Source organism: Corvus moneduloides, chromosome 15 (assembly GCF_009650955.1).
Source record: "Corvus moneduloides isolate bCorMon1 chromosome 15, bCorMon1.pri, whole genome shotgun sequence".
In the NCBI taxonomy this organism is placed as follows: Eukaryota; Metazoa; Chordata; class Aves; order Passeriformes; family Corvidae; genus Corvus; species Corvus moneduloides.
Window position 1 is genome coordinate 5,727,612 of NC_045490.1, and position 22,269 is coordinate 5,749,880.

At 53.8% G+C, this 22,269-nt stretch overlaps 1 protein-coding gene across 1 annotated transcript; it reads left to right on the top strand.

Moving 5' to 3' along the window:
* The first annotated feature begins 5,722 nt into the window (after positions 1-5,722).
* LOC116451536 (LON peptidase N-terminal domain and RING finger protein 1-like) lies at positions 5,723-19,397 on the top strand. Its single transcript, XM_032125121.1, has 12 exons — positions 5,723-6,205; positions 9,932-10,050; positions 10,472-10,594; positions 10,809-10,937; positions 11,592-11,727; positions 12,502-12,595; positions 13,735-13,849; positions 14,484-14,605; positions 14,994-15,152; positions 15,617-15,779; positions 15,860-16,006; positions 17,124-19,397. Exons 1-12 carry the CDS (start codon positions 5,833-5,835, stop codon positions 17,319-17,321), a joined length of 1,878 nt encoding a protein of 625 aa, XP_031981012.1. The 5' UTR covers positions 5,723-5,832; the 3' UTR covers positions 17,322-19,397.
* Positions 19,398-22,269: the final 2,872 nt, after the last annotated feature.

The window sequence follows — 22,269 nt, forward strand, 5'->3', positions numbered from 1 at the left end:
GGGCCTCACAGCAGCAGAGATGCCAGGAGAGTTTAGATGTGGAGAAAGAACTGTTTCCTATACCATTTCATGCAGAGATGGCCCCAAATGAAGGCATTTTTCTATAAATGCCAACCATTTCAGAACAGAAAGGTTGGACCTTTATTTTGTGATGAGGCTTTTCATCTTGCATCTAGGGGCTTTTTTATATAAAGTGTCCTATTAGGGAAACAAGGCTTTCTAAGGTAGACATCAAAAAGAAATCTTTCCTCTGTTCCCAAGCGACCTTCTTCATGGAAAATTTCAAGCTGCTTTTTCATTCCACTAAAAAGTGGAAACAGTTAGAAATCCTGACTTTCCCAGAAAAGCTGATTCCTGCAGCCCTGCTTACGATCTGCTAATCTCTGCAGAGTGCTGGGCAGAGGTTTCCTGTGAAACCACTCTTCTATTTTTGAGCTGAATAAGAAGAAAAGCAAAACCCAAATGGAACTGGAGTCAGGCAAGTGAAGGGTGTTTTGGAAGGTGAAATCCCTGCTCCTGCTCCCTGCACAGCACTCACACTTGCTCCTCTGTCTGTGCTGCATCCTTCTACAACTTGTGCCTTCATTCTGAATATCTGTAAATTAAGACTCTTTGCTATGTTAATTAGCAGCTAAAAGTTATAGCAGAGCTTTATTCACTGAATTGCTTGGGATTCCTTTTCATAAAAATGGTGCTAAGGATACCCATCTTTCCCAGCACCTTTCTCTCCCTTGCAAACCTCTCTAGGATTCTGCATTTGCTCTTTCAGAGGAGCAGAGCAGGCTCCTTACTCCCCAAACCTCGCTGCAGTACCTTCCTAAACCCCACAGTGAAATGGTGCCAGGCTTCTTGTGAAGGAAAACCTGCAGTTTGCTCGGGCAGATCCACCAGGACAGGTTTCTGGGTGACAAATGTTCTGAGTACTTACAACCTGACCTCTTTAAAAGCCGTGACATCTGTGCGTTATGAAAGGAGGAGCTGGCGGCGGGGCGATGACTGGCTTACCCAAACATGATTCACCTGCTGTTCAAAGTGCAGCAGAGGTGGAGGCAAGCCAGCCTGTGGAACAAAAAGGCACAGACAGAAATATTTGTCTGCTCCTCGAGCAGAAAGCTCTGCCCAGGCCACCACTGCTGTGAGCAGGCCAGGAGCCCACAGGCAGCTATTTATAACTGTGGTAGAGACACAGGGCTGCTCATCCTGCCTGAAATCCAGCCCAGGGCATGTTTAGGGCTTCATTCTGTCTGGCTGAGGGGAAGGGGAACTGCAGGAGCCCTCTGCATTTCTCCCTGAGACTTCAAGGTGCTTCATTCTCCACACGGTCAGACATGGCTCAGATGGAATTTGAGCCCCTGGCTTTGCAAGAGCTCTTCTGTCCTCAGCAAGGACACTGAGTTATCACCAGTGGGGGTGGAGATGCTGGAGCTGAAGGAATAAAGACCAGGGCAGAGGATGAGGGAGTCAGACCCTGGATCTGGCCTGACAGCACCGAGGCATCCCTGCAGAGAGGCTCTGCCATCTGCAGAGCCCACCTGCTGCCGCTTGCAGCCTCCTCTGGCAAAGCGAAAAGGCAGCGCTGGGTGCCCGCCAGCCCTGCTGGCATCTCTGTCAGGTGGGTGGGAGCTACACAGGAAGAGTGGAAAAAGGAAGAAATGAGGGAGGCAGCACGTACTCGCTTCTTGCTGGGGCAAGGAGCCAAGGCCACAGGAGCTGGTGAGTGAACGGTGCAGGGCAGCTGGAGAGTCCCCAGCCGCAGTGATGGGCCACCACAGCGTCATTCCCGGACACAGGTGAGGCACATGGACACACAGCGGTTTGTGAAGTTGGCAACTTCTGTCTGACTCTGTAGAAAAGACTGATTACAAATCTGCTCTCCCCATCCAGAAGATTAAGTGGGTGATGTGACCTCCATGTCTGGCCCACTGGGATGCAGCTCCCTCTGGACACCAATCTCCTTGGAAGTGGTGGACCTTGCTGCAATGTAAAGCTGTCATCAGAGAGCTGGCTTGTTATGACTTTTCCTCCTTTAATCACTTTGTTATGTAATCCATGGGTTTAGGTGGTGCTGAACAAGCCGTGCTGACTTTGGGCTCCTCCTTGGGATCTCCTGTAGATGGAGGATCTTCAGCTTCAACTGAAGTACCAATGAAACAATTGCAAAGCATCAAGGCAAGCTTATAGCACCCTGCACCACAGCCCATGGTCTTGCCACCCATCCTAGGGCTTCCCCTGGGATAATGGGGACAGTCCTGATCTTTGTGTTCTTTTCTCAGTGGGATGTGGTTTGTACATGACTGCCCATGCTGTGAAAAAAGACATCCCCATCCATTTCATGTGGGCCTTGCTTCCAGGACTGAGCGATAATGTTCTGCCAACCTCTTTGCCAAGATGTTTGGCTCAAGAGACTAAAATGAGCCAAATACGGATCTGGGCTCTCTCAGTGTGACTCTCCAGTTTGCAGAAGTTCAGGCATAAGCCTAGTTACATGAACAACGAGATAATGACTTTGCAGCTCTCTGTCCCACCAATCCATGTGAAAGTCAACTCATTTCTCTAGGAATGAGGCTGCCTCAGGCAAAGCCTGTATGAGTCAGAAGGAAAAAATATTAAATTTTTCTTAATTCCCCGATCCTGTTTACATCTGATCCTCCATACTGAGAGTCAGGACCTCTCTGAGCTCTCAAGCAGCAGAGTTTCAGGACTTGGGAACAATACCATGTAATTTATATGATTGCTTCCTGCCCAATGCCCGGTCAGCACAGTGCAGAACTTGAATCCCAAACCTCATGGAGCAGTGTGGTAATCTGCCTGCCTCTGCCAAGAGAAAACCAGGCCTGGAGCAGCTCCCCTAACTGCACACAGAGACCTGAGAGCAAAGGTGCTGGTTACAAAAGATGAGCTGAGGACAAAGAGTCTCCCACACCACCTGCTTCCACTTCCTTTTGCTCCACTTCCCAGGACTGGCTTTGAACCACGTGTGGCAGTTGGGGAAACGTGGTGGTTGAATAACATCCTGGATCTAGAAATACTATGATGTAAAGAAAGCAAAAATTCCAGGAAGCTGATGTGTTTGTTGACCGGCTTGGGCAGGGGGGGAAGGAGGGATGATGCAAATAACTCGCTGCATGTTATATGCACGTACTGAGGTGTAAAAATAATTCCTCAGGCCAACTCTCAAGGCTTGCAGACAGCCAGGATCCAGGTGCAGCACTGCTGGGGCACAAGTGTGTCTGCACAGGTGCTGAGGCTGGAGTTGGCTTTGGTTCTTAGCCTGATCACCCAGCAGGCTGCCTGGCCCTTGGACATGGCACTGTGAGCCCCGAGTGGCCCTTGCTGATAGCAACACTCCCCCCTCCTCGGCTGGGATGCTGACACTTTGCCTGCCTCCTTCTGTGGATTTAGAAATGGGAGAACTTGTTTCACCTCTGTGCAACAGGACTTTCAGGTCTGATGGTGCTGGAGGAAGCTGGTGGGTAGAGCAGGGATAGCAGTGTGGAAAAGGGGTCATGACATTCAGGGTGCGTATTCCTGTTTACAAGTGCTTGGTGCCTTTGAAGACACCCTAAGGAGCATGCAGGCCTCCTCTCTGAACAAAAAAAGGCAACACTGGGAAGGTGCTGTCACCTCAGAGCTACTCCTTAAACCCTAACGTGTCAAAAACAAGTGTCAATGTTTGCAAGAAATATTTATGCACTAAAAATGAGCAAACACAGCTGGTGAGAAATCCCTGATCCCCATGCTGGGCTGTCAACAGTATGGACCACATTAATGAGGCTGTGCTGGAGTCGAAGCACAAGCGGACATGTGGCTGGGAGCCAGAGGAGGAGCTGCAGCAACACCTGGAGCTCCTCACCCAGCACTGACCCTGGGCTATTTCCCACCTCTAAACTGAAAAAAAAAAAAGCGCTATTGTGCTTTGCAAGTAGTTCCTACACACAGTGCGATCTGTCCTGTGTTATGAAACACGTGAAGTTCTCATCTGGCCAGCAGAATGGTTAGCATTAAGCATTTAAAGCTTTTTTTTTTCTTTTACAGTTATGTACTGAGTCAGCACAAACACGGCAGTGACAAGAGAAAGCATTTGGAGTTCTGAACCAGCTCAGCTCTGGATGGATTGAAGAAAACAAAATGTTCTTGCACACTGGTGCGAATGAAGCCTGGTTTGCGATGGCCTCACGTTTCATGGTTGATTGATTTTAAACTGTATTATGCAAAGGCAGCAGCACGTCTGCTCTGCTTGTGAGGCGCTGTAGAGCCCACACATGGTTGTGGAGCGAATCAGGAGGTGAGGGAAAGAATGAGGCAGGTCCCAGGCAAACAGCCCGGTGTCTCCCAGAGGAACTGGCTGGGGTGGTGAAACATGCTGCATTCCCCACCTGACAGCAGCTGTCCCTGGCAAAGGGCTGCTGCTCCCAGGCTGAGCCACACAAACAGGTTATTGTGCACTTTGCTGCATTGTTGGCCGTGGTGGCTAAAATCACCCTCATTTCATGGCACAGGAGCCAGGAACGTGCCCTTCTTGAGGGGTAATCTGGACGCAAAACTGGTGAGGCCTCCTTGATGGCAATCTTTTTTTTTCAGTGAATAGCCAGGTTTTGCTGGAAAAATGAGCCATGATGAGAACTAAACCATGAAAGGAGAGCATCTGGTTTGATTGAGCGTAATCCACCTGAGAAATGCCCATGGGAGAACTGCTGAGGGAAGTGATGTGCAAGGTCCTTGGGAGTCGGGGAGAGAGAACCAAAGACTGACCCTGCCGATGGGGACGTGGAACATGTCCACTGCTGGGCAGAGTCCCAGACAGACTCCAGTGCTCCCAGGGTGACCGCTGTCCCTAATGCCATGCTCAGCTTTCCAGGGCAGTGTTACCAAATGTCATCCGAGCTTTCTCCAGTCTGGAGGGATCACTTAAAAAGATAACGGAGAAAGCAATGAAGCCTATCAAGCCCACATAAAATGCTTAGTTGTTGAGCTTTTAAAACTACTCATGAGCTGTTTCATGTAATTGCGATACATTAGGAAACAAAACCTGCTCTACAGCCCAAACCTCTGCCAACCACTCCCTCAGCGGGGCACAGGTTTCACCTGCACTGACATCCTGCTGGTGATCTCCCTCCCTGCGCAGCTCTTCCACTGTGTGCGTGGGTTTGGATCGTTTTTGGGGACACACAAATGAGCCCTTGGGGAATGTGCATCATCCTTATGTAAAGTCTGATCTACTAAGCTCCAGAGTTGCCAGCTTTCAGCTGTTTTTCTCGGCACCTGCTACGCAAGAGCTACTGACCTTTTTGTTGTATGACTCTGTGGTGAGGGAATGCATCTCCCTTGCAACAGGTTCAGCGTGCCCCAGACCGCCTGGGACCCCGTGCCCAGCTGGCGCAGAGCTCTCCTCCGCCCGGCGCACGGCTTCAGCCCGCGCGTCCGACTCGTACCCCGCACCCCGGCTGCTCGGAGCCCGCCAGCATCCCTGCCTCCCGGCTCCGAAGCATCCCCCCCTCCCCCGTGGCCCGGCTCGGGGCGGTCGGCACCCACCTGCACACCAACCCCCAGCCGGGGCCGCCCCTCGCCCTCCGCGGCGCCCCCGGTACCGCGGGCTCCGTTACGAAACGCGGCCGAGGCGGGGCGGCGCGGGCGGCGGCGGCCAATGGCGGCCCGGGGAGCCCCGCCACCGGCGCCCGCCCGGGGTCCCTCCGGCGGGACGGGGCGGGCCGGGCCAGGAGCCGCAGCTTCCGCCGGGCCGGCCGGGGCGGGAGCGCTGCGGAGCGCAGTCTGAGCGGCGGCCGGGGCGTGCGGGCACCGCCGGCTTTAGGGACAGCTCCCCCGACCGCTGCCATGAGCGGCCCCTCCAGCCCGAGCTCCCCGCCGCCCGGGGAGAGCCCTTCCAGGCGGCCCTTCGGGCTGGACCTGCTGCGCTGCCCCTGCTGCCGCCTGCTCCTCTGGGAGCCGGTGACCGCGTCCTGCGGCCACTCCTTCTGCAAGCCGTGCCTCGGCGCGGCCGGGCCGTCCCGCTGCCCGCTGTGCCAGGAGCGGCCGGAGCTGCTGGGCGTGGAGGCGGCCAGGTGCAGCGTGGTGCTGTGCGGGATCCTGGAGCGATGCGTGCAGCGGCAGCGGCGGCTGGCCGGGCTGGCGGAGCGCGTCCGCGACCGCCTCGCCCGCGGGGACGCGCGGGAGGCGCTGAGGATGGCGCAGAGAGGGGTCGAGCTGGGTAAGGACCACCGGGCTCAGGGGCTGGGAGTGCGGATGGTGGGGTGCGGGGTGCGAGGGGCCAGCCCAGCAGCAGAGACGGGGAGGCACGGGCTGGGCTGTTGCAGCAGGTGGATACCAATGTGGGTACCAATGTAGGTCACCGTGTCCCAGCAGCTCAGTGCACTCCAAGCCCGCACGGTCCAGAGCTGGAAGACGTGGGAAGCTGGAAGTGTTGTAAGGGAGGGCTGGTGTGGATGGGGATGGGAAGGGGGAACGCAGCTGCTGGGCATTTCTTCCATATCCGTGGATGTCCCGAGGTGCTGGGAGCGGTGGGCTGTCAGGCAAACCGCGCTGCTCATCCCCGGCCAGGCCCGCTGCCTGTGTCCCATCGGCCACGTGCCTCTGGAGAGGGAAGTGCAGCAGATACTCACATCTTGCAGCCCGGCAATATTTCAGGGTCAGAGGAAGAGCTCTGCCCAGGGGGGTGGCCATTATGTTAAGTGGTTGGGACTTGTCCAGTCCGGGATGGACACGTCCTCTCCCCCCAAAGCCTGGTGAGGACACAACCTTGGCGGAGCTGCTGTGCCAGCCCCATCGTGCCGGTCAGCCCCCAGCCCGGCCCCTTCTGCAGCCGGCTCTGGCTGCATTTGGCTGCAGGGCCAGGATCGGGCCCGAGGGGTGGGGTTTGATCTGCTTCAATGTGTGGCTGTAAGTGGATTTCTTGGAAAGTTAATACTTAAATAAAAGGGGTTATACAATATGTCTGGAGCAGGGGGTTGGGGCGGCGGAGGCAGAATTTCCTTTCTCCACGTCGTTTCTATGACAGCACTGAGCTCCCCTCCCGCAGCGCAGGCTCTTATTCATCGCCTGCTTCGAGACAAGTGCCAGAGGTTCAGGGTAAGCCTGGAAACGAAGGGCTGAGCGGACCGGTCGATCCTGGTGTTGGCAGCAGAAAACAGGTTCTTTTATGCAACCTCCAGAGGCATCCATCTCTCACTGCACACCCTCCTTCAGAGCAAAGGCACATGTACACTTCTCTAGTACTTATTTTCCAGGCTTTTGCCTGATCGGGGTGTACAATCACACATTTCTTTAAAAATCCCTTGTGAGTATAAAGAGGAAGCATTGCAAACTCTGTCCTCACTCTTCCCTGCACGTCTGTTCCCCGAAAGACAGGAAAGTCTGGCTGAGGGCGACAAGGAAATTGCAGTCACAGCCTCAGCTCCAGTGAACCCGTGCTTGCTGCCAGGGGCTGCCAGGCTCAGCCACGTGGGTGGTGCTTTCAGGATGCGTTTTCCAGCTCCTGCAGCCTGCAGCCAGCTTTCGGCTGCACAACTTTTTACGGGCTGCCTTTCACTTTGAAACAGAACCACTGATAAATGTTAGACCCTCGGGAATATTTTATTTGTGGTGTGATAGGGCCAGTTTGCAGTGCCCTGCTCAGCCCAGCCTGTAGCCCAGCTCGCTTTGCTTGGGTGGAACTAAACTGTCAACTTTTTATCTTCATGTTTTCTGAGTGAACAACAGAGAAATGCAGTGTAACGTGTAGCACAGGAGGCCCTCTGACATGCCTGGAGCATGGAGGCTGGCGAGTCTGTGAGGCTGCCAGCTGGCTGATGGCCCTGCTGTGTAATGATATCATAGATCAAAAATAGCTGTAGCAGCAGAGAAATGCAGGATTCATTGCCCTGTTTTACACATCTGGAATGGGGTTTTTTTTTGCCAAATCAGTCGTTCTATTGCTGGGCTGTGCAAATGTTTGAATGGGTTTGCCCACATGGAAAATAAGCATCTGGACTTTGTACCTATTTGTTCATCCTTACCCGTCCTCAGGGGCTGGGATATTTCACCTCTGGATGGGTGCTTGTGGGATGGGGTACTGAGCAGCAAGTTCCTATGTTTCCTGACTCGAGCCCTAGGGTCTTGGCTAATATTATAAAGGAAAACAAGCTGCCAGGGACCAGGTGTTGCTCTGCTGCACAGCTCAGCATGGTCAGTGGAGAAGTGGTGCAGGAGTGGCTGTGCCTGGCTCTGCTGCTCTCTGGGTTAGGGTGACACCAGGTAGGGAGCAAAGTCTCCCTATGCTCCATGCTGGGCACGGGGACAAGGAAGCAATAGCCATGGCAGAGTTTCCTCCTCTGTGATAAGCAGTGGTGTGTGCCTGGGCAGGGTGACAGCAGGGGCAGGCAGGGAAAGGGGCAGATGCTTCCTGCACCCGGCTGTCATGGAGCTGCCAGTCCCGACCTGCAGCTTGCTGGCAGAGCTGCGTCAGCACCGTGTTTGAACTGGGCCAGGAGGAAATGCTGCTGGGCTTGGAAGTGCAGGAGACATCACTAACAGTGATGTTTCCTGATGATTGTTGATCAGCTGCCAGCCAGGCCCATGGACCCAGCTTGCCCCTGAGAGAGCTCCTGGCCCTTCAGCAAGGCGATGTTGCCCACACCACATTTGCCACAGCAAATGCAGCAGCAGTGCCTGCGAATGGTGCCTTATTTATGATACAGGGCTGGCCTCAGTGCCAGCATCCTGCAGGGCCACCAGAAGTTACCTGTGCTGGACCTACCATCATCCCCCCGGGAACTGGGAGCCAGTGGGGGGACCAGCCTGACACTGGAGGCCTCCCCAAATGGACCAGAGAGCAACAAGTCTCCAACCCCAGCCCTCAGCAGCTTTGAGCCGATGCTCAGAGCTGGAGGGATGCAGGACTGGAGGCACAGACCTGTTACCTGAGCTGGAAAAGCAGCACTGCACTGGATGTAGGTCACCTCCATGAGCTGTGATGTAACGGGGTGGGTCTGGGCATCTCTGCTTTTCAAACCCACAAACATTGCCACACCTGGTTACTCCATGAGTGTGGGCTCTTGGGGTGCTGCTTCCTCGCTTTCCCTGAAATCCCCCAACCCAATTCTGCCACTGGCAGTGCTGATAGGAAGGAAGGTCTTTATGTGGTTTTCTGAGGCAGGAAAGAAGAAGATATCGCTGCCAGTTATTTAGAAAAGGGCAGGAGCATGTAATGCTTGGTGTCATGACTAGCAGTGGCTGTGGGACCTGTGCTCCCAGCCCCCTGACATCCCATCAGTGACATCTCGCTGACAAGGAACTGGATGCTCAGTTCTCTTCCTCTGTTTTGGGAAATCTCAGCCTTTCTCATACTTGGAAACCCCAAGTCAAGGGGTCAACCCCAAGCCGAAGGTCCTGTGGTGCAGACAGATTCTTACACCCCCCTGGCTTCTCATCTGCCCCAGGAGAGCAGTGACAGCCAGGTAGGTCTTGGAATTAAGGTATCCAGCACTGCAGTCTTGTTTGGTAACATGTTATTGTGACTCTGCTAGGTGAGTCACATCACAGAGCCTCCTGTGGCCACAGCCCTGTAGGGACTACGTGTATGGTAGAGCTTTTATGCTGCATCCCAAAAAGATGGATGAAAGCCCAGATCCCAGCATGGCTGAGCCCCGAGGCAATGGTGGGGCCTCTTGGGTGAGAGTGTTTGTGGAAGATGGAGGAAAAAACAAAGGGAAGAGCCTCAAAGAGTTTAAAACTGGGTATTTAGGGGAAATAATTTCCTTGCAGAAACTTACAGGACCTGTGACTCCTGAGGAAGAGCACTGCAGGACCAGGCTGTGCTCAGCGTGAGGCAATGGCACAGGGACTGACTGTCCCACTGTGGTGGCCTCTCCCCAGCCTCACCCAGCCCCACTGCCTCACCATGGGCTCATCACACGAGTGACCGCATTTCTCTTTCCAGCCCTGGACTGCAGCTCCCTGCGGCTGTGCCGGGCAGAGGCGTTCGTGGCACTGGGGCAGTATCCTCAGGCACTGGAGGACCTGGATGCTGTGTGCAGGGCTGAGCCTGGAGACCACCAGGTGAGTGAAGGCCACATCCACTGGAGCCAAGTATTATTGTACAGGAGCAGTTCCCCCCCTCCTGAATTCTCCAAGCCAGTGGATTTATCCTGCTCAGAAATGCACTTGACAGACCCATTTTAGGTTGCTAACCCAGCTGGCAGGTGCTGTGTTGCTCTCACAGGAGAGGTCTGGCACCGTGTCCTTCCTTCCCTCCTTCTCCAGCTCTCGCTAGGCTTGGCTTTTACAACTGCTGCACTTTGGAGAGTCCTGGGTTTTTTTAGCCAAGTCTGAGCAGGGGATCAGTGACATATCCGGGTGCTTTGGTTTGGGATGGGAGCAGGCAGGAGGGACATTCCCCCAGGGCTTGCATAGGAGCTGAAGGGGCACACGCTCAGCTGGTCACTGTCTTATAGTCACCACAGGTTTTTCTGCTCTGCAGGCCTTCTTCAGGAAAGGGAAGGTGCTTCTGGAGATGGGACAGAGAGCTGAAGCCCTGCTGGCCTGGGAGCACTGCTTGACACTCAGTCCCCATTTCCAGCCGGCTCGGAGAGAGATGGAGAAGGTGTGTGGGCTCTGCCATGGTGGGTTCCTGGGCTCTCACATCACACAGGGAGATGTCCTTGTCCTCTGAAGGACTCAACAGAGTGCTCAGTCAGCACAGACACCTCCTGCAGTGAGCAGAAGGGTGCTTTGGGGAAAAAGAGGGAGCCTGGCAGCCCTCCCACCTCCCTGCTTTTTCCTCCTAGCATCCCCCAACCCTTGCTTTGTCCATGCAGATCCTCGGGGAAGCCGATGCTCCTCAGCCACACACGGCTGCTGCACACCTGGGTGATGCTCACCTGAGCTCAGCTGGTTCCCAGGTCGGTGGAGGGAGCACAGCACTCCCATCTTCCACACAAGCTCAGGTAAGAGCCTGCAATATCTGAGTCTGCAAGGAGACTTAATGCCCCTCTGGGACATCCCACTTGTCCAGTGACAGGAAAGGAGGTGTGATATGGGGAGATTGTGCAGGACATGTAGCCATGTTTACCTGGTGGTGTGCTGGGATGAGAATCTGCGGGTTGTGGAGGGTGGGAGAGCAGGTACCATCGGGGCTGATGCCATGGGGACTCGGGAAATAGAGGAGACTTCCTCTCTCTGTTCATCTCACTACATTCAGGAAGAAAAAAAAGAAAAAAAGTGAGTTTCAATTTTTTTCATCTAAAAAACACACTTGAGAATAGTTCAGACCATTAGCAGCTGTTAAGGGCAGCTTGTATTTTTCTCTTTGCTGTCTGTAAACAAACTTAGGGGGTTTGGAGAGAAGAGGGAATTCAGAAAATGGGCTCAGATACATCCAAATAGTAGTTGGTAGGTCTGACCAGAGTGAACCCATGTTTTAACCATGTGATGGGCAGCAATGTTCAGGCCATGCTCCTGCTGTCCTGCAGATGCAAGATGTTAATGTACAGCAGCACACCGGAAAACCTCCTGGTGCCATCAGGCTTGGTGGGACAGATGGGGCTGTGCATTCAGAGGGAGAGGAGGGTTTGGGCTCAATTTCATCTTGCTGTGCCTAGGATCAGGAGAGAGAGCTGGCAGATGGCCGAGGGGGTGCTGGGTCTGAGCACTGCCAGGGTACAGCCACCCCTTCCCAGCCGGGGCGACAGCAAGAACCGGAGACTTCAGCAGAGAGTCAGGGCCAGTGGTTGTTGGGTGAGTGTCATCAAAGGTACCACAGTGTTGTCTCATGTAAAATACATCTTTTAAATCCATTTTGGCACTGAAAACTTGGTGTTTGCACTGTATCCAGCTCAACAAACAAATGTCCCATGGGCACATGATGGGGCAGCTCTGGCCAGGACATTCTCTGCTTGTCATGCACGTGAGGAGGATCCACCTGATCTTCCTGTGTTGAGCTGGTGAACTTTTGGCTCCAGCTTGGTGACAAGTTCTTGCTAAAGCCAGTCATCACTTGTTCCCTCTGTGGAGTCAGGACAGCCTTTCTTTGTTTCCCATGGGTTTAGATGGGTTTTGGTTTAGAATAAATTTCCATGTGGGGGACAGGACATGCCATGAGCTGGGGAAGCAGCACCTCCATCAGCATTAACTTGCCATCAGTGTCCAGCCAGGTGGCTGCCACATACCTGGGTTTGCATAAAGCAGTGATGGCTCATGGCAGGTCTCCAGAGACTTCCATCCTGGAGCTTCTTGGGCCATCTCACTGCCCAATGCCTCAGTTTCCCTGCCTGAAAAAGGAGATACCACCTTTCTCCACCACATACCATGAGACCCACTGACACTCCAGCTATGGATGAACATGGTTGGGTTAAGAGAGGGATTTATGTTGCATTTCCTAGTGGTTTTGTTTTTCTTTGACACTTTCAAAGCATTTTGTAGGGCAGTTAGGCCTCAGAACAAGGTCAGAAAGCAAAGATTAATTTTCTATATCGAAATGGGGGGTTGTCTTCTCTTCTCTTTTGCCACTAGATAACAAGGAGGAAACAGCAGCAGCGAAGTGTACCCAGCCATGCCTCGGGGAGTCACTGAGCATCTCTGACTTGGAGTGCTCCCTCTGCATACGGTGAGTTCTCCAGCAGGAGAGCCTTAAGGATGAGGAATTAGCACCTGCTGGGTTTTCTTTACTGGTGTGCATCTTTCTTCACATCTTTGTACAAGCTCAGTCCTGAGTACTGCTGATATGTAGGTTTCAGTAGAGATGAGAGGGGAAGGCAGGGGCATGGGACACCCTGCCGGGTGGCAGAAGCTCAGATCACCCTGTCTCAGGGCGCAGCATCACTGCTGCTGTATCCCTTGGGACATAGATGTGGAGGTGGGGATGTTCAGTGGGGTCAAAGACCAAAAGCAGTGGTTGCCCTTTGTACCTGCAGGCTGGGACAGGAAGGTGTTGCCCAGGGAAATTCCATCCATGATGGGGATATTGCAGACCTAGAGAGGAACATTTCTGAGCTCTTTGCCTGGTGCAGGTGGAAAAGGGAACAGGGTAGAGCCTGTGTTTGTCTGCTGGCTCAGGGCTGGGGAGGAGCTGGTGTTGTAGTGCCACAGGGCATGCTGAAAGCAGGCTGTTATTCCTGGTGTGTCCCAGGACGTGGGGGAGTTGTGCAAGCGGCTGCTGGCAGAGAGCTGGGTGGGTGTTGCACTGCCAGACGCGCAAGTCGGTCAAGGTCTCCTGCACGGCAGCTTTTTCCAGGTCTGTGCATGGCATGGGGGAGAGAAATTTAGGCTGCATCTGATCTGAAATATGTGAATTTGGGTGTCTTCTGAAAGCAGAAAACAGTGTTCAGGAGGAGTCAGGGCTTTCCCAAGACCTTAATTTAATTTCTGATCCTGGAGCTACTTGTGGGCAACTCGAGTGCTTGTTGCTGGCTCTGTTCCTGGAGCAGGGGAGGAGGCACTTTCCTGTCACTGCCTGTTGTGTTACACACTGCTGTGGGTATCAGGGGAACCACAGCCCTGGCAGGACTAAGGGGTGCCATGTGTGTACTGATGGGGTCCACTGGGATTCCATCGAGACCCAGCAGACATGGGGAGCAGAGCTCAGGCCAGGAACAATTCTCATCTTACATCATTGTGCAAGCCCAGCAGTCTGAGCCCAGCCTTTCTAATTAAAAGACTAATTAAAGTCTGTGTCTGCTGGACTTATCTGTGCTCCTTTCCCTTTGTTGTTCTCTGCAATCCATTGACTGTGATCATCCTTTGCAGGATGTTCTTTGAGCCAGTGACGACGCCCTGTGGTCACACCTTCTGCAAGGAGTGCCTCGAACGCTGCCTGGACCACCGGCCCAACTGCCCCCTCTGCAAACAGAGCCTGAGAGAGGTGAGGGCATGAGTCCCAAGGGATGGAGCCCGAGGGAGAGCTGGGAACCAGCTCCAGCTGCTGGCTGTGTGCCCAGGGCTGAGGTGGGAAGGTGCAGTGCTCTTAAATTAGCAGCTCCCTGGCATGGTGGTGTCAGCTCCACTCACATGGGAATGACCAGACAGTTGATAATTAAGACCAAGAGATTCATTTCCACAAGATGCCACAGTGATTTAGTGAGATTGTAAACAGGAGAAAAGAGAGAGAGAGAGAGAAGCAAATCCTAATTACTTTAAAAAATGGAAATGGATGGGAAACCTGCTAGCCTGGAGATTTGCTTTAATCTTTAATGAAAAGGGATTTGGATGAGACCATCAGGGAAATTAGGTTGTCATACAAGGACTGCATCACTGTCAGAGACAGGACGCTGCGTTGGATGGGCCCTGGCTCTGAGCTGTGTCTGGAGGTCTCGGTGGAGCTGACATCCCATCCTGCTCGATGGCTCAACATCCCCCAATGGGTTTTATCCCTGACTCTCTCTGGTCTAAAATTACCTTCAGTTCCAATAAAAGTGAGCGTGATTCAGAGTCCGGCAGGGCCCCAGGGCTTCCTCCCTGTTCTTCTCCAACCTATTTTTGGGTTTAATTCCTTTTAGTACCTGAAGGCTGGGAGGTACAGCCCCACGGTGCTGCTGCAGGACATCATGCTGGCCACCTTCCCCACACAGCTGGCTGAGCGCCGGGAGCTGCACCGGGCAGAGATGGCAGAGCTCTCCAAGTAAGCAGGGACTGCTCCTGTGTGTGTGTGTGCACATGGGGACTTGGAATGCGCTCTGAGGGGGCTGTCCACACCCCATACCATTGCTCTGGCTTGGTTCTGCTCAAGTGATGTCTGTCCCACCTCCAAGATGACATTGCAGCAGTGCTGGTGGGCGTGGACATGGCCAGTGGGGCACCTGGGGGTGAGGGACCATCTTTGCAAGGAGCTGTTTTGTGGGCAGAATGTGTCTTTGGTCTCTTGGTGAGCCAAGTGGAAGCTTTAGTGTTGCTCTGCTCACTTCTTGTGGGAAAGGACACACCTGGTTTGGGGGAGCAGCTGATGCAGAGCTATTGGGATGAGATTTGCTTGGGGAGGCATCACAGTGGTTTCTCCTTCTGTCCCTCAGCCTGACCAAGAACATCCCCATCTTCGTGTGCACGATGTCCTTCCCTGGCATCCCCTGCCCTCTGCACGTCTTCGAGCCTCGGTACCGCCTGATGATCCGGCGGTGCCAGGAGAGTGGCTCCAGGAGGTTCGGCATGTGCATATATGAGAATGGGAAAAGGTGAGCTCCTGGGCAAGCCTCCCCTTGCCCCAGCTGATTTGGCCCTCTCTGCCTCAGCCCCAAATGTCTAAAATACTGAGTAGAAAGATTCCCTATCGGTGGCATCTCTCAGATAAAATCAGCAGGGAGGTGGTGCGTTCCCCACACTGAAGAGTGAAATGGGATCAAGTAATGAGGCCAGCACTGGAGCTGCACAGAGCCAGTGGCGGCTGTTAAACACAACATTCTTGGAACAGCTTCTGACTCAGGATGTCTCTGAGCTCCGTGGTTCTCTGGCTGTGACCTCCAGCTCCTCTTAATGAGCACTGGGAGGAGGCTTGATTGAATATCTGAATTTGCCCCTGCCCAGACAGCTTGTTCCTGGGCCTTTTCCTGCTTTGGAGATGGTACCTTCAGGAGAAGCAGCCCTCTCACCACCCATTACCCCAGCTCAGCCCCTGTTTTCTGTCCCTATGTCCCTGCAGCTTTGCTGACTACGGCTGCATGCTGGAGATCCGTCAGGTGGAGCTGCTGGCGGACGGGAGGTCCTTGGTGGACACCATCGGCCGGCAGCGGTTCCGGGTGCTGAGCCGCGGGCACAGGGATGGCTACCACACTGCTGACATCGAGTACCTGGAGGACAGGAAGGTGAGGGCTGGGCCAAATCCTGGGCTGCAGTGGGACAGAACCTCCCCATGGAGACCTGTGTCCCTCTTGTGTCTGTTCAGGTGTCTGGGGAGGAGCTGCAGGAGCTGCAGTGCCTGCACGAGAGCACCTATCGCCTGGCCCAGCGGTTCTGTGAGCACGGAGACCTCCCCTCCAGGCACATCCTGATGCAGCATGGACCACTGCCCGAGAAGGAAGAGGACATCCAGGTAATGCCCTGAGGGAAGGGATGCACTAAGCAGAGTACCAAGAGAGCCTCTGAAGTGGTGCTGTTCTGCACTAACCACCCTGCTTCCCTACTCGGCTTCCCCCCAGCATTAACAAAACAAACCCAGTTTTTCACCCCTGTTGCAGCATCTCTCATTCATAGAGTTGGTAGGGCTTGTCTTGTAAAACTGCTTGATGTTTCTTTATGGTTTTAAACTGTTCTTGGAAATGGAGCACTGAGTTCTAAAATCTTTCCCAGAGTCTTTTCCTAAATGAGAACTGAGAAACTGAACTGTGTGGGTTTGAAAACACTTTGGGAAAAAGCAACGAAACAAATTGGCAAAGAAGCGAACCCTGCAGCTTGTTGAGTCTGCAGTCTCCTTTCTCACTGTGATCCTTTGAGACAGCCACAGCTGGCCAGAGGTGAGGAGCTAAGAGGACAGGATCCAATTTGCTTGTTATACTGCTCTGACAAATTCAGATTCTGTAGGAAAAAAAATCCCAAAATTTAATTTTCGCTCCTTTAGGAAAGTGTTTCCTCTCTGGATCATTACAAATATACTCTTGCTGGCTTGTCCCAGGCTAAGGCTGTCCTGGCCAGCAGTCATGTTAATGACGTGCTCTGGAATTACAAAACTACTCACCCTTCCTTCAGCTGAATTGAGCTTTTCCCTCATAGTTTGTCTCAGGTTATAAAAAAGCCACTTTACAAAAGCAGTGCCCAACAGCTGTGCCTGCATGGCCTGTACCTCACCTCTTCAAATGATGGCCAGTGTCTCAAAAACATTGACCATGCAGGATTTGCGCCATGTTTACAAAAAGCACCAGCTTAAACAAGGAAATGCACAAGATATTTCATTGTCTCTTTAGTATAGACTTTTTACCAGCTACATCTGCATCTGGAGGCTCCCTGGGGAATGCTTGTCTGGAAATTAAATTAGTTTGTCCAGCAGTTTCGAGCTGGGACAGACAAAAGGCTGTTCAGAGGAGTACCTTGCCCAAAGCTGGCGTTGCTGTCCTGACAAGAGCAACTGTTTCCCATCAGATGCTGCCTGAAGGCCACCCTTGCATTCACCTCGCAGCTCCTGATGTGGGGATCTCTCCCTCTCTCCTCTCCAGGCTTCAGCAGACGGCCCGACGTGGTGCTGGTGGCTCCTCTCCATCCTGCCCCTTGACCCGTCCTACCAGCTGAACCTCCTGTCCTGCACATCGCTGCGCGCCCGCCTGTCGCAGCTGCAGCACATCCTCACGGCCCTGCTGCAGCAGCCCCCGCCCCGCCACCTCCTGCCCGAGCGCAGCCCCCGGGGCCGCGTCTGACCCTGCCCTCCCTCGGGACACACCCTTGGGTTTCTCTGTGTGTTGCTCCATGGTTTGAGTGTGGTTTGAGCCCCCCCCCCCGCCAAAATAGTGACCTCAGCCGTGAGCTGGGCACCCTCTGCCCGGCTGCAGCAACAGCGACACTGTGCCAGCCGGGCCACCTCTGTGAGCTGCTTGGTGCCACTGCTGCCGTGCTGTGCCACCAGAGGGGATACTGGGGTGCAGAGCTGGGTTGTGTCTCCAAAGCCCAAATCACTTGCTGAGTGGCTTCTGCACGGAGGAGGATTCTCCTTAGGACAGAGGACTGAGTGCAGGGATTGCCTCACTTTTGGTTCTTTCACTTTGAAGGACAGCTTAGGGGTTTTATAGATGGTCCTGCCCCCTGCAGCAGATTTAGAGGCTGGGGAGAGGTGGCACTGGGGAAGCAGAGAAGTGCCAGTGGCTTCCCCCATCCTGGGGAGCTGGCTGTGCCACTGCTTACAGCTTTGACTTAGTTTGTATTTGAACAGGAAGAAAGGTTAAATTAAACAGTCTGAAACTCATGGTCCTGCTCCTAACCACCTCCATGGCCACATGGTGAGGAGATGGTTCTCTTTGAATGCTCTCAGGTCAAGACATCCCCTTCCCACTGCTCTGCTCGGTGCTGTGCTGTGTTTGCTTGCCAGGGCACTGCCTGGCACTCTCCTGACTGCCGGCTCCAATGCTGTGAAGTACCGTGGGAGGGGGCAATATGTCAGCTTTGGTGCTTTTCCCCCTACCCAAAGGCTGCTCTTCCCAACCCTGGCTGGGTTCAGGTTACAGGGTCGGACCTGGGGGCTGGGAGGAGCTGATAGCACAAGGGAGTTAACTCAGAAAGTTTTGTTGTGAGACTTTCTGCTCCTTGACTAATGCAATTTTTCCCTGTTCTGTGTTTCTTGTGAACTTTCTGCCTCCTCAGGAGAAAATCAGGATCTGAGCCAAGGCTGGACCCTTGCACTTGGGACCGAGAATAGTTCAGTGTCCCCCAAAAGAGCACAGTGAAGTCAAAGGGATACACATCTCTGGAGGGGCAGGGAGGGGGTAGGATCAGTGACTGAGGCCATGAGCCACCTGTCAGGGAGCGAGTGCTTGGCTGCTGCTTGTCTCTAGACACAGGGCAAAGACTCTCTTTGGACAGACCAGGCCTCCATGGAAGTCCTGAAGATTTGGGATTTTTGTTTCATCCATAATTTCAGTGGCTTTGGATTCAATTCTAGGAGTGACAGCCACTCAGTCGTTGGATTAATGTTGCTTCTGGAATTTTATCCCTGCATTTCTCAAAGTTCCCACACCCCCTCAGAGAGCTGTGGGGGAGCAGATCAGTGCCGTGATCCTTACTGCATGTGTTGCTCGGCTGAGCCTGGGGTGGGAGACTGCTCCAGAGAGGTCCCTGCTCAGGGCCACCACCTTTCCCTGTCCTTCTGGCTCCCGGAGTGAGAAGTCCCTGTCCCTCCTCTTCATCAAAGTGCCTCCCTGGAGTGACAGTCAGGAACTGAGGGCTTGCTCCCCAGGAATCTCTGTGAGCACAGGGCAGCTGAGGACAGCTCGGAGCTGGATTTGCTCCTCTACCTTTGAGCTGTGCTGCTGGCCCAGGAGCACCACGATTCCCAAGGAGCCATATCCCTGGGATGTCAGATTGGCATGGGCTGGGGTAGGTGATGAAGGGATGCTCTGTGGTCCCAGGGCAGGTGGCAGGATGACACTGAAGTTTGGGAAGTGCCTTTCTTTCCCCAGGATCAATGTGGGCTCACCCAGTGACATCACCACCCCAAGCCACTCACCTGCCCCGAGTTGCCATTTCCCCAGGGCTGAGAGGTCTCTGTGGATCTCTCCAGCAAGGGGCTGGCATGGGGGCACGCAGGGAGAAGTGTGGCTCTGCACTGTGTCACACTGGGGAGGAGCCAGGGACCAGAACTGCGAATGGCTGCTTTGGGAAGGGATCTGTGCAACTTGCTCCAGTTTGCTTGGAGCACCTTTATGGTTTTTATTACTATCTTTGCTCTTGGAATTAAATTTTCTTTCTGGTCATTGGAATAAAGACCTTTGTTGTTGTTGTTGTTTTGTTGCTGGTGTTTAACTTTCAGCAGCTTGTTAATAAAAGTGCTTGGGCATCCCCAGGGAGATCTGGGGACACGTGGAGAGATGACACCCTTCAGACAGCAAGGTAGGGACAGTGACCACGGTCCAGCAAGGGCAGGTGGCAACAAGGGGGAAAAATAAAGTGGTTTTGCTAGCAGAAAACATGTGAAATAAGACAGGAAGAATAAGCTCCTGCCTGTCTTTGCAGCTAAAGGCTTTGGGGAAGCATGGGAGCAGAGATGCTGAGCAGTGTGGGATGACCCTGGAGGCAATGTCCCCAAATGCTGTGGTGAGCATCTGTCCCTGTCCTGCCTTTGCAACCATGGGCAGAGGGCTGTGAGCTGGAGTAGGTTAGATTTTGGCAGCTGGTATCAGGGATGAGAGATGATCCAGGGAGATGTGCACAGGCTCTAAAATGAAAGGGTGGTCCTGCATGGAAGGTGATGTCCTGCTGGGACAGCTCTCACCTGTCTCTTGCTCCCAAGTCTCCTCTTTCCTGGGCTTCCCAGAGGTGCCATCCAGAACCAAGGGCAAGAAGGGAAGTGCCCAGCTGTGCTGTGCATCTTTCCTGGGAACATGGAATAGCTGTCACAGAAAAGCAGAGGGCTCAAGAGGTCTGAGATGGTGGATAACCCTAAACAGATCCCATGTCTCAGAGCAGTGCCCCTGCTATCCCATTAATAACTGCTTCCATGAGGAATTATACCTTGAATTCCTCCCCAGCAATGCTCTACAGAAGCAGCTGTGCCCTGATGAAGCCCAGCTGTGAGCTGTGGCCGGTGCCGGCCCTTCTGGTGGCTCTGGCAGCCCAGGCCTTGTGCCCGACCTGTGGCAGGTGTGTGCCCGGGAGTCTGGAGCTGACAGCAGATCCCTTTGCCGTGTTGCCCTGCTCCCACTAGATGTCAGGAAGAGGCTGAGTGCGGGCGAGGAGGAAGGCACAGCACAGGGGATGTGCAGCATCGGTTGTTGCCAGAGCCTTGGCTTTTCTCACCATCAGCCCCAAAATCAGCCCTACTCCCAGCCCTGGCCCCAAACGGGCTGCCCCGAGCACTCCCTCAGCACAGAAGGAGAGCTGGGGACCTGGGCAGGTCACTGTGAGTCCACCTCCAGCTCCCCCAGCACGCAAGGTCTGTGCTGCAGACTCCTCTCCCCACTCCAGCCAATTTGCTCTCCTGGGACTGGAGCCGGGCACTGGGGCAGCTGGGGGTGTCCTGCTCCCCATCCTCTTCCAGATGTCCTGCTGGGCAAGGCCTCAGCTTGGAGGTGGGAGGTGAAGCAACCCGATGTCCCAGCACACAGCTGGGGCAGAACAGCATCCCACAGCCCCTCCTGAAGGCAGCCCAGGCATCTCTCAGCCCTGCTGGCATGACCAGTTGTTTCACCGAGCAGCTGGGATCTGGTTGGGACTGGCTGGCAAAGACCTGGCAACTTCCATGCTGCCCCCCCCTCCCAGCCTTGCCACAAACGTCTGCGTGGGTGAGGGGGCTGCGTGTGACAGCCTCAGCCCCACACCAGCAGCCAGAGCCAGGGCTGGATGGGTCTGTCTCTGTGTGGGCTCCTCAGGGGCAGTCAGGGCCCAGGAGGAACCAGGCACCTGGGCCTGCAGCACAGGAGGTCCTGACTCCTGTGCCACTGTGATTTACTTGCTACCTGAGGATTTGAATTCCTCCCCTGTGCATCCCAACAACACCTAGTAATGATTTCTGGCCTTTCTGTAACACCACTCAGGATTTTACAGGCAGGAACTGGGGTGGGAAGAGGAAATGTGCTGCCCACGGTCACCCAACAAGGTCCCTGGTAGTCACTCTCCAAAGAGGCCTTCTTCCACCCCATCCAGCCTTCCTCTGTGGATGCTGGGATGTATCCTGCACCTGTTTTGACATCTGTGAGGAGATGTAAACCAGTGCTAACACTGGCCCCACTTCCATCACCCCAAAATGTGACCTCCTCCCCAACAGCACCATTTCCTCCCTTCCTGTTCAACCCCTTCAAATCGAGACACGGGTGACAACTTCCCTCACCTAACAGTGTGGGCAAGCAATTAGATAGAGGTAAGTAATTAATACAGCAGGTGTCAGACTGTGCCTCATCTTTCTTTAACAAATGGTGCATTTCCAAACTAATTAGACCAGCCGGTACTTGAGAGAGCGGAAAATCAACACAAGATTGTTTGAGCTAAGATTTTCTTCTCTAGCAATGCTACGTTCATGCTGGAAGAGGAGAACAGAACATGTTAAAGTTAATGAAGGTGGGAAGAAAAAGGAAAAAAACAGCACCTAATTTTTTCCACCCTTTAGCAATACCAGTTGGTGCAATGAAAGACGGGTCGTATTGTTCCTGTTTTCTCAGAAGAAAAGAAGAAAAAAGCAAAGGAAAGCAATGGAGACAGATGTGCCGTCTCTTTCAAGAAACTCACCCACGGGATGTATTCAAAGCTGGAAAATGACAGGTGATGAAAAAAATGTGATGCAAAGTCACTGCTGGAGCAGTTGGAAGTGGGACCTGCCTATTCACCTGGAGAAATGGTAGAATCGTAGAAACACGGAATATCCTGAGTTGGAAGGGATCCACGAGGAAGATCGAGTCCAGCTCCTGGCTCTGCACGGGATAACCCCAAAAATCACACGGTGCTGGTGTTTGTGCTGTCCTTCCTTCCGGCCAGGCTGCACGAGGGGGTGACATCCAGCCCTGTCCTGTACAGGGCAGAGCGTGATGATCACGGGCACTGCTGAAGGTGAGCCAGGGCAGAGATCAAGTGGCAGCCGGACAAATGCCTTTGCCTCCGTGCAGTGGCATTTTGGAGGTGCTGCACTGGCATTCCCTGGCTGTGCTGCACATAGGAACTGTGCAA

Excerpts from the sequence above, each read along its gene's own strand:
- LOC116451536 (XM_032125121.1), top strand. The coding sequence starts at position 5,833 with ATGAGCGGCCCCTCCAGCCCGAGCTCCCCGCCGCCCGGGGAGAGCCCT. Across the intron at positions 10,938-11,591 it reads CATCTTCCACACAAGCTCAG|GATCAGGAGAGAGAGCTGGC; the intron begins GTAAGAGCCTGC and ends TGCTGTGCCTAG. Across the intron at positions 11,728-12,501 it reads TCAGGGCCAGTGGTTGTTGG|ATAACAAGGAGGAAACAGCA; the intron begins GTGAGTGTCATC and ends TTTTGCCACTAG.